Below are 24,273 nucleotides of genomic sequence, written 5' to 3' on the forward strand. Positions count from 1 at the left end.
TCTTTTTTGAATGCATACTAAAGTATAAATGGATGAGATGTAGGGTTTACTTTAAAATGTTCCAGTGAGGAGGAAGAAGGGGATGACATGGCACAAGACTGACAAAATGTTGATAATGATGTTGAAGTTGGCTCTTGGGTTCACAGAGGTTCATCATTCTGTTTTTATGCATGTTTCAAAGTTTTCATAATATAAAGTCCTCAAATAATGAATGATGGGTACTGAGTTAGTAGTCCTGCTCTTTTTGAGGACAACAATTACCTAACACTACTTTTAGGATTAGACAGCCAGGCTACAAAACTCAAAACATAATGAAACACATAAAAATACTGGGTTAAACTGGGAACAATACCCATTATTCCAGACTTCTCAGGTTAGACTACTATATATATTTAAAACCTGGTAACCATTCTTTACAATACAATCTCAGAAAGAAATACTTTAGTGATCAGATCATCTAGTACAATTTCCTGATTTGTAGATAGGAAAACCAAGTCTGGAACAGCTGAGTTTCCCAAAACCAACACAGTTCTTCACAGAGTTAGGACCTGAACCCAGACCTCTAATGTATTTCCATTGTATAATACCACCTCAATTTATTGCAAAAAGAATGGTTACATTTCTAGCATCTGTGCTCTCAAACTGTTCTACTAATTCTCAGTGGTCACTGATGCTTGTACTTTAACACAACTGTCAGCTTTGATCAAGCACAGCAGTGACTCTGGTTAGGAAGCACGAAAGATACACATGTACCTCTCAAGTGTTAGCAAGGGATGCTTATAAATTCCATTGAGCCTAACTGCCAGTGGGTTCTTTCCCTTGACTAAACCTGGGTAGCCACATCAGCCATAAGCAAGTCTCTGAAGGGATGAGGATGTAGAGGTCAAGGTTTGATTATGTTTTTCAGTTATAGTGTCACTAGTGTCACATAGATTATTCCAGTCTGGTTCCAGAAAACTCCAAAGAACATCTCTGTTTCTAGCATCCGAGTCTCTAGAGCCATTTTATATTTAGAGTCATGGGAGAGTTTAACTACAACCTATAGGCAGTAGTTTGAATACAGGCAGAGGCAACAGATTTCTAGAAATCCTACCAAGAATATGTGTTACTTCCCATAGAACTACAGGGAATCTGGGATTTCTGTCATCTACGCAACACATTCCTTATCAGGAGAGTTGGGTATGATGGTGTGTTCAAAGCCTAGAATAATAATATGCATAATATAATGCTCCTATAAAACCTGAATTAACCAAAAATATAAAAGCCAATACTGTCATTCTAAACTAAAGCCCATGGTGAATATCATAATGCTTTCAGCTCTGAATTCTGCTTTTGAAACAGTGTAACTCCACACAATTCACATAATTTTTAAGTTCTTTGATATACTCAACTACTATTTGTAGAAAAAACATTTTCTAAGTTCTACTATAAGCAGAAATGCTAATGTCAAAAGTGATCTACCCCTAAATATATCACACCTTTCTTACCCTCAGATCCATTATCATAATAAAGGTTATTATCTAGTGGTTCTGTTCTAAAAGGTCTTTTGGAAAGCTGTATGAGTTTATTGGGTTAAGGGGCTATGTTTCCCAGAAGGCTAACATAAACAGTATAGCATAGAGATTAGTTTGTCTGATGTAGACCCATTTATCCCTCACAGTAAGCAGGGAAGGGTAATAAATAAAAGCTGTCCTTACTGTTAAAGGTAGAAGATAAAAGTTAAGGAAAACAGAGTCTAAAGTGGAAGTGGGTGGGGGGGTGTGAAGTCCAGCATGCTAGGGTATTATGCTGAGATGTTTTAGTCATCTAGCAGTAATGTGAGGGCATTGGGAATTCTAGGCATTCATCGGTTTTCTCTCATAATGTAAGTGTGATTGACAGGATGAATGAGCATATATTACCTCTTTAGATATCAAACGCATTACTAAAATCCAGTGATACAACCTACTTCTTGCCTCAGCTGAGTCAGCCAACTAGTCATATCATCTGTAGATGATACAGCAGGAATGGACATAATTACAAATGATACGCACTACATGTACCCTTTCCACTTTGAACACACAGACATAATCATATTGAGTGTTTTAAAGCTGTTACCATTTTATCAAGATGAAGATGGTGATTTTTCAAAATGTTATACAGTTGACCCTTGAACAACACAGGTCTGAGTTGTGTGGGTCCACTTATACACCGATTTTTTTCAATAAATATAATCCCTGTATTTTCATGTTACAGATCTTTAAATTAACTAAATGTGGAGAAAGTTTGCATTTGATTAGAAATCATAATATGTGGAATCAAAAAACTAGGGTTTGAGTCCTGATTCTATCCAAACTGTTTCAGCTTCTTGCTCTTGGGTAATCATTTATCAATTCCGTTTGTGAAGCAGAGAGAGCAGTACCCAGATTTCTGACTGCATGGGGTGGGGGTGGGGGGTTGGCACTCCCAACACCTGCGTTGTTCAAGAGTCAACTGTATTTCTTACCAGTATCTCAGGACTGGGTGGTGGTGGAGGAAGCTGGATTGGAGGCAAGGTACTCAAGGCAAACCCTTGCTTCACCTTGTTAATTTGTTCATTGTACTGTGTCTAGTAGGAGAAACAATATTTTACAGCAAAATCAACTTCAAAGAAATAGCATATGGAAGTACTTGATGTAGTTTTGAATAGTACAACATAGATGAGTGATTTCCAATCTATTATGCCAGAAATAATATAAAAAGAATTTCTGACATAAAAACAACTCTATATACCACTATCCACAAATGTAAATAGCTGTATTTTTAGAAGTATCTATTGATCGACAAGATACAGAGACATATAATTCACAGATCTCTGTGATAATTCCTCAGTGCTTCAATAATTTTTAGCCCCCAAATGGGAACCACTTATATAAAGTAAACAGAGTCTAAAGATCAAGAAGATGTAAATAATCTACTTGCTGAAAAATATGGGGGAAAAAGTATTTGTAACAAAGAGTTGAACTACTTGCAAATGTTCATTTTAAAAACGGGGGGCTTCCCTGGTGGCACAGTGGTTGAGAGTCCGCCTGCCGATGCAGGGGACGTGGGTTCATGCCCCAGTCCGGGAGGATCCCACATGCCGTGGAGCAGCTGGGCCCGTGAGCCTGCGCGTCCGGAGCCTGTGCTCTGCAACGGGAGAGGCCACAGCAGTGAGAGGCCCGCGTACCGCAAAAAAAAAAAAAAAAAACAAAAACTGGAGGGGAAGTTTTAGGGAAAACTTTTGAATGTCCACATTTTTTTAAATCTTAAAAGTTATACCTGTAGCTGTCTCCAGTTCCACATATACCTTTGTTTTTTCTTCTTAGATTTTGCCAAAGGTAAGACTCCTATCCTTGAAGCTTAAAAACATACTTTGAACATTTTTGGCATTGTCCCCATTTTGCTTTATATGTTATTTTGTAAACAAACCACAAGAGCTGGAAGAGAAAGTCTTCAAACATTTAGAAACTTCCATATATAGGACACGTTCTTAGAAGAAAACAATGACAGAGAACAAGGGGCATCTCTTTTGAGGCCAGAACTTTGAATAAATCCAATAAATATGCTAAGCATCACTAAAGACTGAGTATGAACGAGTCTGGGAAAGAAACAGGGAAGACCACCAAGGACAAAGCTAGACAAGTATTCAGTGTGTTACCTCTTTAGATTACTGTTAGCACAGTCCTAATTCTATTACATGAATAATTAAGAATTTATTATTTTGCATTAGGGAGTAATTACATAAAAAGTTAAGATTGAAAACTAATACAGATCTGCTTGATCTTCCTTTTAATTCTGTAAACACATAATTACTCAGATCAAGTTAAGACAATTATTTCTGACTGGAGCAGAGTTAGCTTTGGAATTCTAGGAAAATTGTGTGAAGCACAATTTTTGAGTTTACCATTTACTAGACTAAGGACCTAGAAGACCACAAGTAAGAGCCTAGGGTGTTATCTACAGCCAACTACAATGGAAGTAATCAGTCTCAAACCTCAAAAAGGCATAAATTTTAATAACTGCAATGAAAAAACATGTTCTTCCTTAAATTTCTCTAGTAATTGTTTTTAATGTTAGATGTTTCCTTTAAGTATATACCACCTACACCATTCAGTCAATTTACTCTAAATACTTCATGACTTACCCTGAGGAATGCAATCTTGTTTCTAACATCTGTCACAATGGCATTCCAACTGTCTACTGCAGCCTTTAATTGAAGTGATTTTAGGTTGCTGGTATAGAAATGGAGACACAAGAGAAAGTTCTTTCTTTTTATATGCCACTTAGATTTCCAAAAATTTCTATTATGTTCTCTACCATGTATATAGATAAAGTAAAACAACAACAAAATTACCTCTATCACCAATTACCTCAAATGGGCAGAAAATTGTATGGAAGGGCTTGTTATCAAAAATTTTTAAAAAGCTTAGTAAACAAAGACATTCCTTTGTATAGGAATCCTCCATTGAAGAAGGGAGGCAAAGGAGGCCACACAGGGAAACTGCCCTAGCCATCCAATGCAGGAGCATTCTCAAAGATGTTGACATCCTGAAAGCAGGTTTTGGACTACCTTCACATTAACCCTGACATCACAGGGCCACGGTTGGCCTATCAGGCTCTTTTGCAAATTAGAAAAAGATATTCCCTACAGAAAGGAAAGTTAGAAAGAAATACCTCTTCTGTGAGGATGAATTAGATTGTTGTCTCTATGATATGCTAAACTGCACAAACACAGCAGCTCTGCCCACCATGCCCATCAAACGACTTAAGTAAAACAGCTTTGAGGTGTTTACGGTCTGGCATCTCAAGAAGAGAGATTTCACGTGGCCTTTCAAAAGGCTCTATCTGTTATAACATCCCCACCCCAGTATCACCTGGCACAAAAGAGCATAACAAGTTATCACTGAGATCATCTCATACAAAGAAGCTTGATAATATTCTAATTTATAGAGCATCCTTTCTCCCTGTAGCAAGCAAAGATAGACTGATCACTTATAACAGTGCTTCCCTGACATGAATGCACATCAGTGTCTCCTGGGAATCTTGTTAAACATCAGAGATTCTGATTCTTTAGAATTGAAGAATAATGATGATCATATTAAAATAATAATCATTAAAAGTAGTGATGCCTTGGTCCCAGAGATTTTAATCTAATTAATTCCTTAAGTTCAAAGGTGTACCCCATAAAATTATAAACTGAAGAATCCCATGCAACCTACCTAAAATTTGAAAACCACTCATTTGTAGCACAGCAGGAAACTGCCTTTAACACGGTTTTAGGTGTTATACTGATTTTTCCCTCAATGTATTTTTCCAAAGGTATTTAAAATAAAGCGTTAAGAGAGAAAAGAATTAGAAAAAAGTTTTCCAATTAGAATCCACCTTGTTTTGTAAATATCTGGTCTTCATGCATGTCTCTGACTGAGACTTTTGATCTGTTTCATTGTAGAGGAAGGGAAAAATCTGCCATCAGCTACTACTGCACTTAGTAGACTCAGTGCCACAGCAGGAGCAACAAAGTAAAAGCTCAAAGTGACTAAATGACATTTGAGGTTTAAAAAAACAATGGCTTCTTCACTCCAAAGACTCTGAAGTCATATATGTAAAACACATCACAGATTACGTTCAACCTTGGAGCCACCTGTGAGTACCTCAGAGACCAAGACACATTAAGGAAGAGGGAGAGGTTACCTTGCTGCCATGTGAGTCGCCCTGGCAAGCTGACTGAGGCATTCCTTTTCAGTCTGCTCTAGATGAAGCAAACCAAAATCTCTACGACACTGTAAGAAATATACCTACAGATTTTTGAGAGAAAGAGAAAGAAGTTAAAGATGTCCTTGTAAATGAACACATTCTTTCCTCAAACATTTCAAGTAAATTTAAAGTTATTTTTTTTCAATCTCTTCCAACAACACCTGAGCTTCTTTCCTGCCCATAACACATTTTAAAGCTCTTTGATCAATTCTGAAATTCTCATATTTTTATTCAAAAGTTACTGGGTTGGGAAACATTTTAGAACATTAGTTTTTAAACTTGCATATGCACTGGAATCATCTCAGAAACTTAAAAAAATGATGTCTTGGTTTCAGAGATTCTAATTTAATTGATAGTAGGTGTAACCTGGGAAACGGTTTTTCTTTTAAATTTCTGAATATCTTTTTCTTTTTATGTCATTGATTTTTTTAAAATAAACATTTATTTACTTTTGGCTGCGTTGGGTCTTCGTTGCTATGCGCAGGCTTTCTCTAGTTGCTGCAAGTGGGGGCTACTCTTCGTTGCGGTGCGCGGGCTTCTCACTGCGGTGGCTTTTCTTGTTGTGGAGCACGGGTTCTAGGAGTATGGGCTTCAGTAGTTGTGGCACGTGAGCTCAGTAGTTATGGCTCACGGGATCTAGAGTGCAGGCTCAGTAGTTGTGACACATGAGCTTAGTTGCTCTGGGGCATGCAGGATCTTCCTGGACCAGGGCTTGAACCCATATCTCCTGCATTGGCAGGTGGATTCTTAACCACTGCACCACCAGGGAAGCCCCGAAAAGGCGTTTTTAAAAGCTCTCAGATAACTCTATTATGCAGCAAGTGTGTTTAAGAACACTCAAAAGAAGTCCTGCTATTTGATTATTTTTTTTAATTGATGAAGGAGTAAGAAAACAATCAGACCCTACAGGACTATGCTGTCCAAGTGGGCCTTGGAGGTCATCTAGGCTGATGTCTCTCCAGCAGTGGGAATCCCTTCCAACTATTATTGATGCATGGTCATTTGGCCTCTGTTTTTTCCTATTGATCACTCAATATTCGCTGAAAATAGCTCATTATACTCTTAGACAGCATTAAGTGTTTCTAAAATTAATAATGGAAGTAGAAAGGAACTTTCTGATTAAAAGCAGTGAAAAACAAAGTCTACAAAGTTGAACTCTTAAGGTAATCTGAGCTTTTTTATTTTTCTGGTTAAATTTAATACTCCAATACTTCACTGTCCAGGGATTTTTGGTGCAGATATCACCCCTTGATTGTTGAGCTCTGGATTCCAGAGTACTCTGCTAAAAAATAGACCTTACCATGACAAAGGTGAGAAGGTTTGTAATGCTTTTAATGTCAACGAGTGCTCCAAAATTTGAATTTTATTGTATATCAAGTTTGGTTATCTATAAATAAAAATTACATACATACATACAATCACATTTCTTTTGAGAGATCCTAGCTGTGGTGTTCTAAAATAACTTAGAAGAAACTGAATGCCTTTCTGGGGGAAGAGGTAAGTTGGTTTCCAACACTGGAATGTATGGTGTGTATGTGGTTTTGGAAGATCTATGTAGTTAAATAGCAAAGAAAGGAGATATTACGGCAGCAGTGAAATGTTATTCTTAGAAGTTTGGCTTAGTCACCTGGATTAATGAGAATTTTCTAAGATGTCTATATTTGCTATACATACTGAAGCAAAACAATTTCTTGGAGTCATTTGGGGGAAAACAACATAAGATCATCAATTTCAAGTAAAAATATACAAAATGCCAACAAGTCAAAAAAGCACAAGAGTTTGAGCTGTGTTTTTCTGGCTGGTCCTCAGATGTCTTAATTCTGTTTATTCAAAAAACAATATTTTAAAAATTCTTTAGTATACCAGTACACAAGTAAAACTTCACTCCTCAACCCCATCTCTCTCTCCCTCTTTCTTTTCTTTTACCTCAGCTGTTAAAGCTCTGCTAGTTTCTGCATTCAGTTTGTTTAAGTATGTTTTAATTGTGCTTTCCAGATTATGCTTCTCCATTTCCCACTGAGATCTGAAATATATGATAAAGAGTCAGTAACACTGCAGCAAGGACAGACTTTTCAACCTTATTCAGGAGGCAGACAGATACAAGCTATTCAATGAATAGGAAATGATTTCCTGGAAAGTATACAGCATATAAAAGCAACAGAAGACATTACTTAACTCTTACTGTTACCCTTTACTATCATGAATGTGGAGGGTTTAAAGTTGTCATTTAAACCTTGGTTCTGAAATCAAGTTTTCTGAAGATGAATCTGACCTCCACAACTTATTAAATGTGAAACCATGGGCAAGTTACTTCTCTATACCTCAGTTTCCTCACATATAAAAATGGAAAAATTATATTACTTACCTCAAATAGTTGTTGTGAAAATTCATTCAGATAATATACATAAAGCACTTTGTGTTTGACACATACTAATTACTAAATAAATGTTAGCTATTATTATTAATAAATTTTACATAAAATAAAGTTTCTACAAGCCTTTTTGTGTCCTAACAATAGCAACCACAAAAGTTTTTATTATCCCTGTCATAAAGCTAAGTCACCATATTAAAATATTTTACTGTTTATCTCAGTGCTCACATTCAGTACCTTAGAATGAAAACAATTCCCATAGCTTGAGAAGGAGAGAAGGAGATGATGATAAGGATATTATTTATGAAGGACATTATGGAAAATGGCTACCGATGAGGTTTCTCTTTTTCCTATTCCATTTCAGCTTCCTACACTTGAGCACCAGAATACTAGAGCATACAAACCAAATTATGTTTCTAATGAAAGCAATTAATTGGACGTATAACATTTTTGTAATAAGGACTTTCACAAAGGCTTTCCTCAATGTTTTATTATTAGAAACAGCTGGATGCTTGAGTACCTGACAAACATTGATGAGAAGCCTGATAAGACAATATGTTGTTAATATCAATAAGGCCAGATTATTTTGAGGGAAAAAGTTATAAAATATTCAAGGAGTCAACAAAAAGGAATTACGATGCCACTGAATACTGTGAAAAACTTGCCTACGAGAGAAAAAATAGATAAATTGGACTTCATCAAAATCAACTGTGCTTCTAAGGACATGATCAAGGAAGTGAAAAGACAACCCACAGAATGGAAGAATATATTCGAAAATCATGTATCTGACAAGGAACTTGTATCCAGAATATACAAAAAACTCTTAAATCTCAATAGTTAAAAGAGAAACAACCCAATATTAAAAATAGTCAAAGGAAGTAAATGGACATTTCTCCAAGTAGATACACAAATAGCCAATGAGCACATGAAAAGATACTCAAAATAATTATTAGGAAAATGCAAATCAAAACCAAAAAGACATACCACTTTACAAACACTACAATGGGTGAACTAAAGACAGATAAAATAATAAGTCTTGGTGAGAATGTGGATAACTGGAACACTCATCCATTCCTGCTGGGATTATAAAATGGTGCAGTCACTTGGAAAACAGTTTGGCAGTTCCTCCAAAAGTTAAAACAGAGTTTACTGCATGTCTCAGCAATTCTACTCTTAGGTATATACCCAAGAGAATTGAAAACATATGTCCACACAAAAATTTGTAGACAAATGTTCATACCAGCTTTATTCATAACAGCCAAAAACTGTACACAAACCAAATGTCCATCAACTGATGAAAAGGTAAGCAAAGTGTGGTATATCCATACAATGGAATATTATTTGTCCATAAAAAGAAATGAGTACTGATACATGCTAAAACACGATGAACCTTGAAAACATGTTAAGTGAAAGAAGTTAGTCAAAAGAGGCCACATATTATTATATGATTCCTTTTATATGACATGTCCAGAATAAGTAAATCCACAGAGACAAAAAAATAGACTAGTGGTTCCCAGAAGCTGGGGGACAAGAGAATGGGGAGTGACTTCTAATGGACCCAGGGTTTCTTTTTAGGGTGAGAAAAATGTTCTGGAATTAGATAGTGATGATGGTTGTACACCTCTGTACATGTACTACAAACCAAGGAATAGTATGCTTTAACAGGGTGAATTTTATTCTATGTGAATTAGATCTCAAAACAGCTATTATAAAAAATATGTAAATCAGAACAAGACTTACCCAGTTTCATGAATCAGTCACACCTAGTAGTATTGATTACAGTAAAGAAAAAAGAATTCATAAGCCCTAGTTCCTGACAGTAGTTTGTTGTGGCACCACAACTTTGCTGATTTAATCACTCTCAGCAGTTTCCCAGGGCCAGAGGCAAGGTGAACTGCTGATTTAATCACTCTCAGCAGTTTCCCAGGGCCAGAGGCAAGGTGAACATTCCTCCCTATTTGCCTAGGACATTTCCAGCTTTTATCTGTTGTCCCAGTGTAATTATTAATACTGCTCAGTATCATGCTCAAAAGTGCCCTAGTTTGGATGACAAGTTATATGGCTACCTTAGCCAGAATATGCTGAGTGGAATCCACAGTTTCAGAGAGGGTGCACTCAACCAAAGCAACAGCTGTTTGTTACCTTTTCATAGAAAGTTGCTCTTTAAGGTTCTTGATTTCATTATCTTTAGCATGGCTCTGACGCTGCAATCTAAGAAAAGAAGAAAGAACGCCATAAAATGTTAGAAGTTATTTATCATTAACAGTCAGAACAACCCTACTTGTAGCTGAGGAGAGAGACTAAGTATGTCCATTTTGGGCCATAAATCTTGAGCCTGAAAATAACTGGACTCCTCTACCTTATTCTTCTAAGATTTATCTTTCTTACGTCTGATGTCCGATTTACTGACTTTACAAAGAAAGAACTAAGTTCTAACCCTGAAAATTAGAAAGCCAAACTGAAGAGTTATATCGTATCCCCAGCTCAATGACTCAGAAAAATGACTTTAGCTCTTTGTTCTTTAGTTTACTCACTAGAAAACAGAGATGGCATCTTGTGATGTTCTAGGCCTATGGTGGGATTGAGAACTTCAAATTCCTTAAAGAGATAGTATATCAAGTCATGCAAACTATTAAAGACTTAAGTTCTGAAAGAAACCAGATCTTAAATACAGAAGCAATGAGGCTGTGTACAAATAAGAATTTTAATTAAAACTATACATTATGGGGCTTCCCTGGTGGCGCAGTGGTTGAGAATCTGCCTGCCAATGCAGGGGACACAGGTTCAAGCCCTGGTCTGGGAAGATCCCAGATGCCGCGGAGCAACTAGGCCCGCGAGCCACAACTACTGAGCCTGTGTGTCTGGAGCCTGTGCTCTGCAACAAGAGAGGCTGCGACAGTGAGTGGCCCCCACTCGCCGCAACTAGAGAAAGCCCTCGCACAGAAACGAAGACACAACACACCCAAAAATAAATAAATAAATAAATTTATTTTAAAAAAACCCCAAAACTATAAATTATAACGGGAGTCACTCACATGACCTAATCAACAGAAGATTGGGTAAAAATTTTGTACACATCAGAAAACATAACCCATGATTAGCTTAATAACCAACATGCCAAAAACTATTAAAAGAAATGCAAAGTAATACTTTTGGGGTTGACATATATTCACATACCATTTTTGATGTTCCTCCCTTGTGCTGCATTTTTCTTTACCACCTGTTAATCTGCTTCAATATGAAGAGATTTATAGCAAAAGCACATTTCTCTTTAAGTCTCTGATATGTTCAGACACTTGGGATACATACGAGTTTTGGTTTATATAAACTATGGAATGATAAAGACTTAAAACAGTGACGTTACATGTTGGCTGGATTGCTCACCACTAGATTTCAGAGACCACCTACTTACATTTAAGCTTCTTGGAAGCTGTAGAGACTTACAATGAATGTTGTATTGGACTGATAAATGCAAAGAAAAGAAAACAGGTCTCTTTAGATACAGAAGAGATCATGTTCTTGAGTAAAGAATAAGAAATACAAGCTTTGTTTCTGTATACTCTACAGGAGTATGTAGAGAGAATTGCAAAGTAAGTTGTAAGATTTCTAAGACTGACATCTTTCTTTCCCATGTATACTGCCATTACTTCATTATTTTACCCAGCTCTAGTTTAGAGTGGGCGATAAGAGCTGACAAAGCTGATTGGGAATTCAGAAGACCTGGATTCTTAAGTAACAGAGGATAAGGTAGGCATAGTTCCTATCATCCTGCTCATACATGAACCAGCTATATATGTTCAGGTAGTCATAACTAGTTAGTCCTATTTTTCTCAGGAAAACCATGACAGGGTGGGATTAGATTTTGTTCACTAAAATATCTAAAGTTCTCAAGCTTACTCTGGCTGGCTATGAAGTTTACTATATAAATTTTATGGACAGCAGTTTCTTAACATTTATTAAGTATTGTAATTTGTGCAAAATATGTCATTTTTGTATGTCTTCTTTATTAACACTGCAATTATCATCAACATATTGACCAAACATTTACTGTAGTATTGGCATTGAATTAGGCCAAAGAAAAAAGATGTTTTTGCTTCCAAATAAACAAGATGTTCTAAGCTGAAAGAAATCAACATTTTACAATGAAAGAATATTTATATTTTTGTCACATGCTTTTGGGACATGACCAGGTGAGTTAAACAAAGAAAGGCTCAAAAGCTTATATGAGAATACACGCAACATTCATGCTTTCCTCTCTGGTCTGAATGCCCTCTGTCTTTTCTCCCATCTCACCCTATGTATTACCTAGCTTAGGTAAAACACTATGTCTTCAATGAAGTTATTCCTTATCTCAACATCAAAAGTACTCTTTTTACCCCACAATATCCCTATTAAATACAGCTCCATTTGACAGTTATTTATATGCACTTTTTCAAAAAGTTAAGCTTTTCAGATAAACATAGATTCACACGCAGGTGTAAGAAATGATACAGACAGATCCCATGTACCCTTTATCCACATTCCCCCAATGCAACATCTTGCAAAACGACAGTATAATAACCCAGGATGTTGTCAGTGATACAGTTAAAGATAGTGAACAATTTTATCACCACAAGGGCGCCTTATTTTGCCCTTTTATAGCCACAGCCACTTCCCTCCCTCTTCCATCTCCTCCTTAAAACCTTGGGACCACTAATCTAATCTATTTTTCATTTTTATCACTCTGTCATTTTTGAACTATTTGAAATGTTGTCATTTCAAGAATGTTACAGAAATGGAATAATACAGTATATAAGCTTTGGGGATTGGGTTTTTTCACTCAGCACAATTCTCTGATGTCGGCACGGTCTGTAGTGATATCACCATTTCATTCCTGAGGGTGGTAACTTGTGTCTTCTCTTTTTTTTTTTTTTTTTTTTTTTTTTACTTCTCTTTTTTTTGTCAGGTTTGCTAGAGGTTTGTCAGTTGCATGGATATTTTCAAAGAAACCAGCTCTTTGTTTCATGGATTTTCTCTACTGCTTTTTGTTTCCAATTTCAATATTTCCAATCTTTATTATTTCCATCCTTCTGCTTGTTTTGGGTCATTCTGCTTTTCTTCTTCTGGGTTCTTGAGGTGGGAGCTTGTATTGTATTATACACTTGAGACTTCTCCCCTTTTCTAATGCGCACATTTAGTGCTATAAATCTCAGAACTGCTTTAGCTGTGTCCCACAAACTTTGACATATTGTATTTTCATATTAATTCAATTCAACATATTTTTATTTCCCTTGAGACCTCTTCTTTGACTCATGAATTAATTAGAAGTATATTGTGTAGTCTCCACGTGTTTGCAGATTTTCCTGTTATATTTCTGTTAGTGATTTCTAGTTTGTTTCCACTGTGATCTGAGACATGCTTTTCATGATTTCAATTCTTTTAAATTTGCTGAGGTTTGTTTTATGGCCCAGAATATGGTTTATCTTGGTATATTTCCTGTGGGTACTTGAAAGCATATGTATTCTGTTATTGTCTGGTGAAGTGTTCTATAAATATCAATCAGATCCTGTTGCTTGATGGTGTTGTAGAGGTCTTCTATTTCTTCTTTCCGTTCTGTCTGTTTTGCTTCATATATTTTGAGGCTCTGTTGTTTGGTATGTACACCTTTAGGTTCTTATGTCTTCCCAGTGAACTGATCCTTTTATCATTATGTAATGTCCCTCTTTGTCTCCAGCTTTCTTTGCTCTGAAGTCCATTTTATCTGATATTAATATAGCCACTCCTTATTTTTTGATTAATGTTTACATGGTATATATTTTACCATCCTTTTATTTTCAACCTACTTATGTTGTTGAAACTGAAATGTATTTCCTAAAAACAGCATATTGTTGGATCACACTTCTTTTTGTTTTGTTTTTAAAATTTATTCTTCCAGTCTCTGTCTTTTAATTGATATATTTAGACCATTTATACTTAAGGTAATTATTGATATGTTAGGGCTTAAGTCTGCCATTTTATTATTTGTTTTCTGTTTGTTTCCTCTGTTTCTCTTTTCTTATTTTCTTGTGGGTTACCTGAACATGTTTTAGGATTCCATCTTAGTTTATTTATAGTGTTTTTGAGTATATCTCTTTATGCAGCTTTCTTAGTGGTTGCACTAGGTATTACAATATGCATACATAGTCTACTGGTATTGATCTTTTCTTACTTCAAGTGAAGTGTAGAAGGGCTGACTCACACTGCTTTGCTGCTGTACAGTAGAGAGAGGCAGGAACTCCCTGTTGGGTGCCTCTGGCACCAGCTGGGGAAAGCAGGGGAAATGGAGTACCACCTGGCCCCAGGGTGGAGATTCAGCTCCCCATGAGAGTAGGAATAAAACCTAGTATTGACTAGTCCCACCTTGGATCACTTTGTTAAGTCTTGTTGATGCTAGGTAGAGGTAGAGGCTTAGCTCACAGCTGGACCATATTGATGCTATCCTGGCAGAGAAACTGGAGCACCCCTTGCTTCCACTTGGTGAGGAATGGAAGATTAGCTACATGCTCAGTATTGCTACCCCAGCAAGGGAATCTGATTTCTGCCATCTTTTGTCAGAGTGCAGTACCTGTGTCCAAGGGGTGGTGTGGGTCTAGTGGTGTTTGGCTGGAGTAGGTGGGTAGTGCCAAAAAGGTTTCATGTTATTATATCTTCCTTTCCCTGATCCTCTGGCTAAAGGGAACAGACTTTTCTTGTCACTTTAGTGGCCCCCTACCCTGTGCTTACTGACAGTTGCATGTTGGAGGTTTCTGCAGTGCCCTGTCTAGGATACATGGGAGGCAATTTTTAAAAAATCACTGTCACATCATTCTTTCAAGTTCCAAGGTTTCTAGACAGTCTGCTTCCTTCTGCCTTTCAGAGTCTTCCGATGTTTGTTGTGCTCTATCCAGGGTGTTTAAGTTGTAAGAAGGAAGACTTGCAAGTAACAGAGCTACTACATTTTGGTGGAACTGGAGGTCCCTCTGTTATATGTAATTTTAATCCTCTCATATTAATCTATACTTTCCACTAGCTCACAGTTAATGTCTGATATGTCTTGGTATCCTTTACATGTGCCTTACATAATTCTTCGCATACTGTGGGAACTTGATAAAAGTTTGGTGAATGTTCAGCACTGAATGTTCCTTGTGTGAAGACATATGCATTCCCTAAAGTGGTCTGTTTGTAGTCTCAAGCATACAAGGGAGTCTGGGTATGGTATTAGAGTTGAAGAGAGATATCTCAGATAGCAAAGGAGAGAGACAGGTCATCTGCATGGATGGCATTACTTTTCTGGTCTCTGATACTATATAACATATTTATGGATTGGTCATTGTCTTTCAGGCTAAAAGACAAAATTTTGAATCCTGAAGTGTGGGTTCTTAAGTGATTTCAGTCGGTTTAATTTGTCCAAGCTATTTTAGGTCCACAAAACTGAAAGTGTTTGCAACTGATACCATGTTGCCAGAGCTATGGCATCCTGTTCTTCCTAAAAACCTGTTCAGGTTGGATGAAATGTTATGTGGGAGAAAATTTAAGACCAAAATCTCTGCCTAATATTTCTCCAATTTAACTATTGACATCTGGGACTCCTTAAACTAAGATATTCCCTAGAATCTGTCTATTTTCCCTATTAGCAGACAGTCTAGCAGTCTATTAACTGCAGTGGATTTCAAATTAGAATCATGGATGACTAGTATTTTGTGGTATTACTGTTTATTAAAATACTGTGTCACAAATTATATTACTATTTCCCTTCAAAATGGTCCGAGGCAGTCGTTAGTATAAACAGAATGGAGCAGGATACTCGTTTTTCCTTATTAAATCAGAATTTTTAGTCTCAGGCATTTTTAATACTTGAGGTTGTAAGAGAAATGAGATTGATGGGGTGAAAAGATTCTCCGGGAATTTGATTTGTTTCCAATCTCTTGCGTTTAGAACACAAATACTCTCAGAAACCAACATTAAAAGGTATGAAAGTGAGTCAGTGATGTCTTTGAGGAATGTACTTACCATATGCTATGAAGAAACAGCCAATCATTAGTCACATTTTTACAAATTAGAGTCATGACCTGAAAGCTAATTATCATTCTCATGTAATTCTATTATCTTCACACTTATTCAGCCAATACATGAAAAGCTTGATATTTAGAGCGAGCAGCTGCTTATTTCTCAATCCAGCTGGCAAGGCAAAATATAGTGGGTTTTTAAGCAATTGCAGCCCTGTGGTTGGCAGTTCCTAATGTGCAGTCACAATGCCACCTAGTGGCTACATAGGGATTATCTTTTAAAGGATACTGTTCATTATGGAGCAAACCCAGAATTTTCTTCTATCAACAGATTTGCACTTACTTGGACACCTTATTGATTCCAAAAGCCACTTGTTGGTTAAGAGATGCGATGATTTTATCTTTCTTTTTAATCTGCATTTGGTTTTCTTGCCACCGAAAAGTCACTGTTTTCAATTGTCTTTTGAAATCCTGATCAATGAAAAATATTATTTCAGTTAATTCTGTTCAAGCCACCAGAAATTTAAAGAAAAAACTGGGCTCTTTAAAAATATATACCATTAAATTGAACATTTGAAGTACCTCTAACTTGTCTCAGATATAATGGCAAAAATACTTACTTCACACTGATAGTGCAATTTACAAAACTGCCGTTGTCGAGCAAGCTTTTGCTTCTCAGTTTCTCCATATTCTGTAGTTTCCTTGTTGGTTGCGCCCTATTGAGCAAATGGAATATTCATGCTTTATTTTCCTCTTTAAAAAAGCACTAATATTATAGAAATTTAAATGAAAAACACTACTATTATTGTTATTTAAAGGGGATTTAAGTTGCTGTCTAACTCATACTTATGCATTATAGGTTTCAATGCAAATACCACTTCTCTGATTAATTTAAATAAACCTACCTCTCTCCAATTACAGCATTCACTAAACAATACCATAGTTACGTGTCTACTGCTGCTACTACTGAATAATGTTATCTGTATGCTTACCATTTTTAAAGCATTTTTTATAATGCTTTTATTGTCATAAGAACCATATGAGGTAGGCACTCACTACTACTTTAGAGATGATAAAACTGAGTAACTTGCCCAAGGTCACACAGTAAGTGAAGGAGCCAGAATTCTAAACTCAGGCAATCTTAACTGCTAAACTACTTCTTACCTTAGTAATTATCACCTTAGGTTAATGTTCAACTTCTCCACTGGATTATAAACACTGTGATCACAGGGACCATGTCTTAGCATAGCTCTTGACACAAAGTAAGTGCTAAGTGTTTTTTGAATAAATGAATGAATAAACATTTTTCAAAAGCTGTGTGACATTTTCATTCTATTTTTTGAGTTCTTCTAGCTGTTGAATGAAAACCAAAGGCCCCACATTTAAACTTTAGTGTGATATCCAAAGCTTAGAATATGTCATTTCAGTTAAAATATATGTATATATTTTAATTAGAAAGGAGACAAAAAGGCATGACAATTATACTAATGTACTATCAGCCAGGAAATTGTTTGTACTAACTGTATCCTTAGATATCAACATTACTATATATTATATATTATTATACTTAAACCATGGAACAGGATATCATATATTACCTCAGTACAGAATTCTCATGGGTAGGTTAAGCAAGTGATTTTTTTTTTTTAAAAAAAGCTTTCTATACGTTTTGTCTCATTAAGTGCTCTACTGAGCACTAAAATCATGTTCATACGCACCTTCATATATAAGTATGTCATTCCCAGCACTGACTACCACCAGGAAAGGAACCAAAAAATTGTTGTTTGTTAATATTTTTTGTAGATATTTCATGGTAACAAAAAGGTTTAACTTTTTGAAAAATGAAAGTAGATTTGTTTTATAAAACTATTTTTCTCATGAAATTTAATCCAATGGGATTATGCCAGGGTATTTTTTTCTTCCTTGTGGTATTTGAAAACTCTTTATAAGGAATGCATTTGTAATCAACTCTGCCCAATACTTAAAACCAGGAAATGGTCTGAGGACTAAAGTGAAAAGTTTCCAGTTCCTAGGGTTCTTTTTTATGTCAGCCATCCCTCTGTCCCTCCTTTCCTGTTTTTTCTTTTTCCTCAGAAATACAACATAAATCACTAGGTTAACATGCTGTTCAAAGAGTCATGGGGAAAAAATGGTTAACAATTGTTCTGGAAGAAGGAAGGCAGGGCTGTATCCTCTCAAATCAGGCTTACCTGCTCTATCATGTCCAGAATATGCAGTTCATCCAGGCTATAGAACTTGTCTTCAGTTGCAGAATCTTCTTGAACATCACTTGCATCATCTTTCATAAATCCACTGATTGAGTATAGATTTGCTTGTTCCTTCTTCAATTGCTCTTCCTTACCTATCATATTTGGACTATAGTGGTGACATAATCAATGTGATCTTTTATAATTGTATAGTGCTTTTCATCTAAGCCATTATTTCCCAAATTAATATTGTACTGGTCTCCTGAGATGCTCAGATCAGAAGGGCTCACAGTCAAAGTTTGGAGAGCGGTCATACTGTGTATTTCTTTTGAAGATTCACAATGAATTTTAGCATATTTCAGATAGCACTCAACTGAGGTACCTATTCTGTTCATAGTAGTGTTTTTAAGAACTATCAGAATATGGAGTTCACTTTTCAAATTATAACTATTAACATCAGTTACTTTGAGAAACAATACTTTGGGAAATACTGACAAGCATGTCTACATCTGCTATATTATTTAATCATCACATCATTCTTGACAAGTAGGTTGGTTTAATCAACTTCAGTGCTTAGGTCCCATGTACATTTAAATAAAGGGCTGCAAACAGCAATATAAAGTAGATTAAAATGGAGGTTTCCTTTGTAACAGGACTTTAAAAAAAAACTGTAGTGATAATGAATTAAAGTAACTAGGAACCACTGAGAAAACAATGAAAATATTACATGTACAATGACAATTAACTCATTTTTATACCTATGTCTAAAATTTAAATGCATGCTACTATCCTTTCAAGTTGGCCCACTATTTAGTAGCTATGAATTTCCTTCCTAATCTCATTGAACAATAACAAGAAATAGAACTTTTACTTATAGCATGATATGTATTACTTAATTTTATAAGTGAAAGAAAATTATTTTTATTTTATTATTAGAAAGAAAATAGATAACTCCAGGATGCATCAGTACTTATTTTAGGCCACTGAGACCTAGAAAAAAAATGATATCTAACGCTTGTAGAATAACTTGTAAAACACTATAAAACAGTCATTAGGTATCATTGAAGTATTCTAGACTTACTCAAATATTTTGGAAAGTTCAATGAAATAAACTGCTTGTGTAGACCACAGTTCGAAAACCCAATCAGTTTTCCATATTGCTTAAAAAGCTGTTTAAAAATTACATTTTTCTGACACCCCAACACTGTAAAAATATAAATCTGTAGTTTTGAAAAGCTCCAAAAGATTATTCCTAAATTTTTAAAGTATGATAATAGCATTACAATAATATAGAAAAATATTCATCTCTTATTAAAGAGATGCAAACTGAATCATGTAGAGGTAAAATTATATGTTTGGGACAGAAAACATTCAAAAAAGAACAAAATGTTAAGGGAAAAATGAAGCAAATATGGAAAAACAGTGATAACTGTTGAATCAGGATGATAGGTATACATACAAATGTAGATATATTATTCTCTTTACTTTTGTGTGTCTTTGAAAATTCTCATTTAAAAACAAAGCTCGCTGCATGATTTGATGATCATCCAGGTTTGGCTCTATGCTGTAAGCCAAAATGAGCAAAATGACTGATAATATTGTTTCATTCTTTAGTAAGTTATTTTTAGGGTATCTAGACATGAAAAAACACACACATGTGAAGGATCATACACCATGATCAAGTGAGATTTACCGCAGGGATGCAAGGATTCTTCAATATAAGCAAATCAATTAATATGATACACCATATTAACAAATTGAAGAAGACAAACCATATGATCATCTCAACAAATGCAGAAAAAGCTTTTGACAAAATTCAACACCCATTTGTGATAAAAACTCTCCAGAAAGTCGGCATAGAGGGAACCTACCTCAACATAATAAAGGCCATATACAACAAACCCAGAGCAAACATAATTCTCCATGGTGAAAAACGGAAAGTATTTCCTCTAAGATCAGGAACAAGACAAGGATGTCCACTCTCACACTATTATTCAACATAGTTTTGGAAGTCCTAGGCACGTCAATCAGAGAAGAAAAAGAAATTAAAGGAATACAAATTTGAAAAGAAGTAAAACTGTCACTGTTTGCAGATGATATGATACTATACATAAAGAATCCTAAAGATGTCACCAGAAAACTACTAGAGCTAATCAATGAATTTGGCAAAGTTGCAGGATACAAAATTTATGCACAGAAATCTCTTACATTCCTATACACTAATGATGAAAAACCTGAAAGAGAAATTAAGGAAACACTCCCATTTACCATTGCAACAAAAAGGATAAAATACCTAGGAATAAACCTACCTAGGGAGACAAAAGACCTGTATGCAGAAAACTATAAGACACTGATGAAAGAAATTAAAGATACCAAGAGATGGAGAGATATACCATGTTCTTGGATTAGAAGAATAAACATTGTGAAAACGACTCTACTACCCAAAGCAATCTACACATTCAGTGCAATCCCTATCAAATTACCAATGGCATTTTTCACAGACCTAGAACAAAACATCTTAAAAGCTGTATGGAGTCACAAAAGACCCCTAATAGCCAAAGCAGGCTTGAGGGAAAAAAAACGGAGCTGGAGGAATCAGGCTCCCAAATTTCAGACTATACTACAAAGCTACAGTAATCAAGACAATACGGTACTGGCACAAAAACAGAAATATAGATCAATGGAGAAGCAACCTAAATGCCCATTGACAGATGAATGAATAAAGAAGATGTGGTACATATACACAATGGAACATTACTTAGCCATAAAAAAGGAATGAAATTGGATCATTTGTAGAGATGTGGATGGACCTAGAGACTGTCATACAGAGTGAAGTAAGTTAGAAAAACAAATATCATGTATAAACACATATATGTGGAACGTAGAAAAATGGTACAGATGAACCGGTTTGCAGGGCAGAAACTGAGACACAGATGCAGAGAACAAATGTATGGACACCAAGGGGGGAAAGTGGTGGGAGGGGTGGTGGGATGAATTGGGAGATTGGGATTGACATAGATACACTAATATGTATAAAATGGATAACTAATAAGCTGCTCTATAGAAAAAAAAAAAAGGCTTCCCTGGTGGCACAGTGGTTGAGAGTCCGCCTGCTGATTCAGGGGACACAGGTTTGTGCCCCGGTCTGGGAAGATCCCACATGCCATGGAGCGGCTGGGCCCGTGAGCCATGCCCACTGAGCCTGCGTGTCCGGAGCCTGTGCTCCGCAACAGGAGAGGCCACAACAGTGATAGGCCCGCGTACCGCAAAAACAAACAAACAAACAAAAAAACCTATTGCATTAGTGGCTCAACTTGTTGACAAAGAAAGTGAAAACCCATCTTGGATGATGAACTATTAACTTACTGAGTGGATCATGTCCATTAATCAATGAGAAAATATCAACTAAAATCGATGGCTTTAAAGTTACCAAAATATGTTCTTGTTACCATTTTAAAGTTATCTTAATTATGTCCTCACAGAGAGTTCTCTAAAGTAACTAATTTTCAGTTAACAACTCTTTGGTGGGTATAATGATCTCTTTATGGAATGTCTCCCCCACTTCCTTCCTCTACTACACTGTCATTGATCATATGGTTGTAGAATATAGCTCTCAATGTTCTTTAGACATTAAAAGGTTTCCAGTAAAGGTTCAAAATTCACCGTTAACAACTGGGGTTAAAAAAAACCAAACAAACATTTCAGGTTAATTAAACAAACCAAACCAAACCAAACTCTTTTATAAAAGGGGTCACTGGGACAAACAATAATCTGCCTTTAAGGTTAAGTTTAACTTAGTCTATATTTGGCTAACTACAATCTAGACTATATTTTAAAGGATTTTATACTGGAACCAAATTTAGTCCTTGAAGAAAGCAGTTAGCATTGGATGACTCTTGAGTAGCCATACATTGATAGGAAAATGGCAAGAGATTCTATTCTTCCAAAATAAATGATAATTTAACTTTTTGTCAATTTCAGTTAAAAAAACCTGACAACTTATTAAGACAAAAAAACTGTCTATTCTTCTCTTAGTGAGAACACGTTCTAAAGCAAGGCTGTGTCATTCTGGCAAAGCACACTTTGACAGTACTAAGACACATTTAAAAATTAAATAAACTAATACTTACACTTGCTCTTCTTTAGATTCCTTATTCTGAAAAATAACATCAAGAATTAGTATTATGTATCAACTATGTTGATACAGCACAGTGACCTAACTGCATTTAGGTCAGCATTTCTCAAGCTTTTTGACCACAACCAAAATAAGAAATATAATTTACGTTATAACTCAAATGTACTTACATATATATTTTTATACATAAGCATAAAACTGAAATATAAGTCCCATGAAATAAACCTTACTCATATTATGTGTGTTATGGACTGCATGTTTGTGTGCCTCCAAAATTCTTAGGTTGAAACCCTAACCCCCAGTGTGATGGTAACTGGAGGTATGGCCATTGGGAGGTAATTAGGTTTAGAGGATGTGGAGTCCTCATGATGGGATTAGCACCCTTATGAGAAGAGACCAGAGAGCTAGCTTGCTTGCTCGTGCATGCTTGATCACTTTCTCCAACGTGTGATGATACAATGAAAAGGTAGCTGTCTGCAAATTAAGAAGACAGCCTTCACCAGACACTGAATCTGCTGGCACCTTGATCTTGAATTTCCCAGCCTCCAGAACTGTGAGAAATGTTGTTTTTGCCACCCATTTTATGGTAGTTTGCTATAGCAGCCCGAACTAAGACAATGAGTGATGAACTCTGAAATTTTTTTTATTCATACTAATTCAGTTTCTTTTTTTAAAATGATAGTTGTGACACACCAAATTGATTTTATAATCTACCACTGAGTCATGAAACACAACTTGAAAATCACTGATTCAGATATTGGAAGTGAGTGTTGTGGCAGAGTTTGTATCTATTGCAATATCTTGGGACAGATATTGCAATTGTGTATGTGATTTTCATTTACAGAATCCAATACTAATTACAAGAGTTCTTGAAAGTCTACATGTAAAGAGAAAGCAGATTGATATATTAAGAATCTTATAGGGAAAAAGTGTTAGGGAGATCAGAATTAGGAGGAAATATTAAACAGCCCTATATTTTATTTTCATTAAAAATAAAACTATAAAGGCAACCTATTAAATAAAGGTAATATCAATGACAGTAAACATACTAAAGAGTATTAATTACTCATATATCACCTTTCTATTGAGTATCAATTACTGTCATATAAATTACAGTATTAATTTCTACTACCACCTTGTTTACAAGATACTTCAGGCCTCTTTCCCCACAGATTCCATGATATACTTACTAATTTGTTTTATTGTCTGTATACTAAGAAGATTTTTGCATTTCATTGTCTGTTCAATGTCCAGTGCCAATTTGATTTTACAATTTAGAATTATCAACTCCTGCCTTGGTTCTAGTGTACTTGAATAACTAAGTTGAAAAGACCTTTGATTGTTCATAATGAACATATCTAGTATAATTAAGTATAGGTTCCCCCACTATCCCAAAGTAGAGCATTCCTTTGGAACCTTTCATAAACTGAAATGGCATAAAGTGAAGACGCAACTACAGGCATACCTTAGAGATAATGAAGGTTCAGTTCCAGACAACCCCAATAAGGTGAATATTGCAATAAAGCAAGTCACATGAATTTTTTGGTTTCCCAGTTCATATATGTTTATACTACATTGCAGGCTATTAAGTGTGCAATATAGCCTTATGTCTTAAAAAATGTGTACACCTTAATTTAAAAATACTTTATTGCTAAAAAATGCTAACCGTCATCTAAGCCCTCAGCAAACTGTAGTCTTTTCTTTGGTACATGGTCTTGCCTTGATGTTGATGGCTGCTGACTAATCAGGGTGATGGTTGCTGAAAGTTGCAATGGCTGTGGCAATTTCTTAAAATACGACAAC

General features: G+C 35.7%; 1 protein-coding gene across 4 annotated transcripts in view; it reads right to left on the minus strand.

Moving 5' to 3' along the window:
• DZIP3 (DAZ interacting zinc finger protein 3) overlaps nucleotides 1-24,273 on the minus strand; it is a 110,652-nt gene that overhangs the window by 11,593 nt on the left and 74,786 nt on the right. For all 4 annotated transcript variants that reach the window (XR_003001869.1, XM_024735384.1, XM_024735382.1 and 1 more), the window contains exons 18-26: nucleotides 22,466-22,491; nucleotides 18,339-18,504; nucleotides 16,749-16,844; nucleotides 16,472-16,599; nucleotides 10,268-10,336; nucleotides 7,681-7,777; nucleotides 5,692-5,795; nucleotides 4,145-4,232; nucleotides 2,486-2,587 (exon numbers count right to left, since the gene is read on the minus strand). Coding sequence is in view for 3 of the 4 variants with exons in the window: in XM_024735384.1 (XP_024591152.1) it covers nucleotides 2,486-2,587; nucleotides 4,145-4,232; nucleotides 5,692-5,795; nucleotides 7,681-7,777; nucleotides 10,268-10,336; nucleotides 16,472-16,599; nucleotides 16,749-16,844; nucleotides 18,339-18,504; nucleotides 22,466-22,491 (876 nt within the window). In the remaining variant the exon portion in view is untranslated. The remainder of the gene's footprint in view (nucleotides 1-2,485; nucleotides 2,588-4,144; nucleotides 4,233-5,691; nucleotides 5,796-7,680; nucleotides 7,778-10,267; nucleotides 10,337-16,471; nucleotides 16,600-16,748; nucleotides 16,845-18,338; nucleotides 18,505-22,465; nucleotides 22,492-24,273) is intronic.

This window comes from Neophocaena asiaeorientalis, unplaced genomic scaffold (genome assembly GCF_003031525.2).
Source record: "Neophocaena asiaeorientalis asiaeorientalis breed wild unplaced genomic scaffold, Neophocaena_asiaeorientalis_V1.1 scaffold136, whole genome shotgun sequence".
NCBI lineage: Eukaryota > Metazoa > Chordata > Mammalia > Artiodactyla > Phocoenidae > Neophocaena > Neophocaena asiaeorientalis.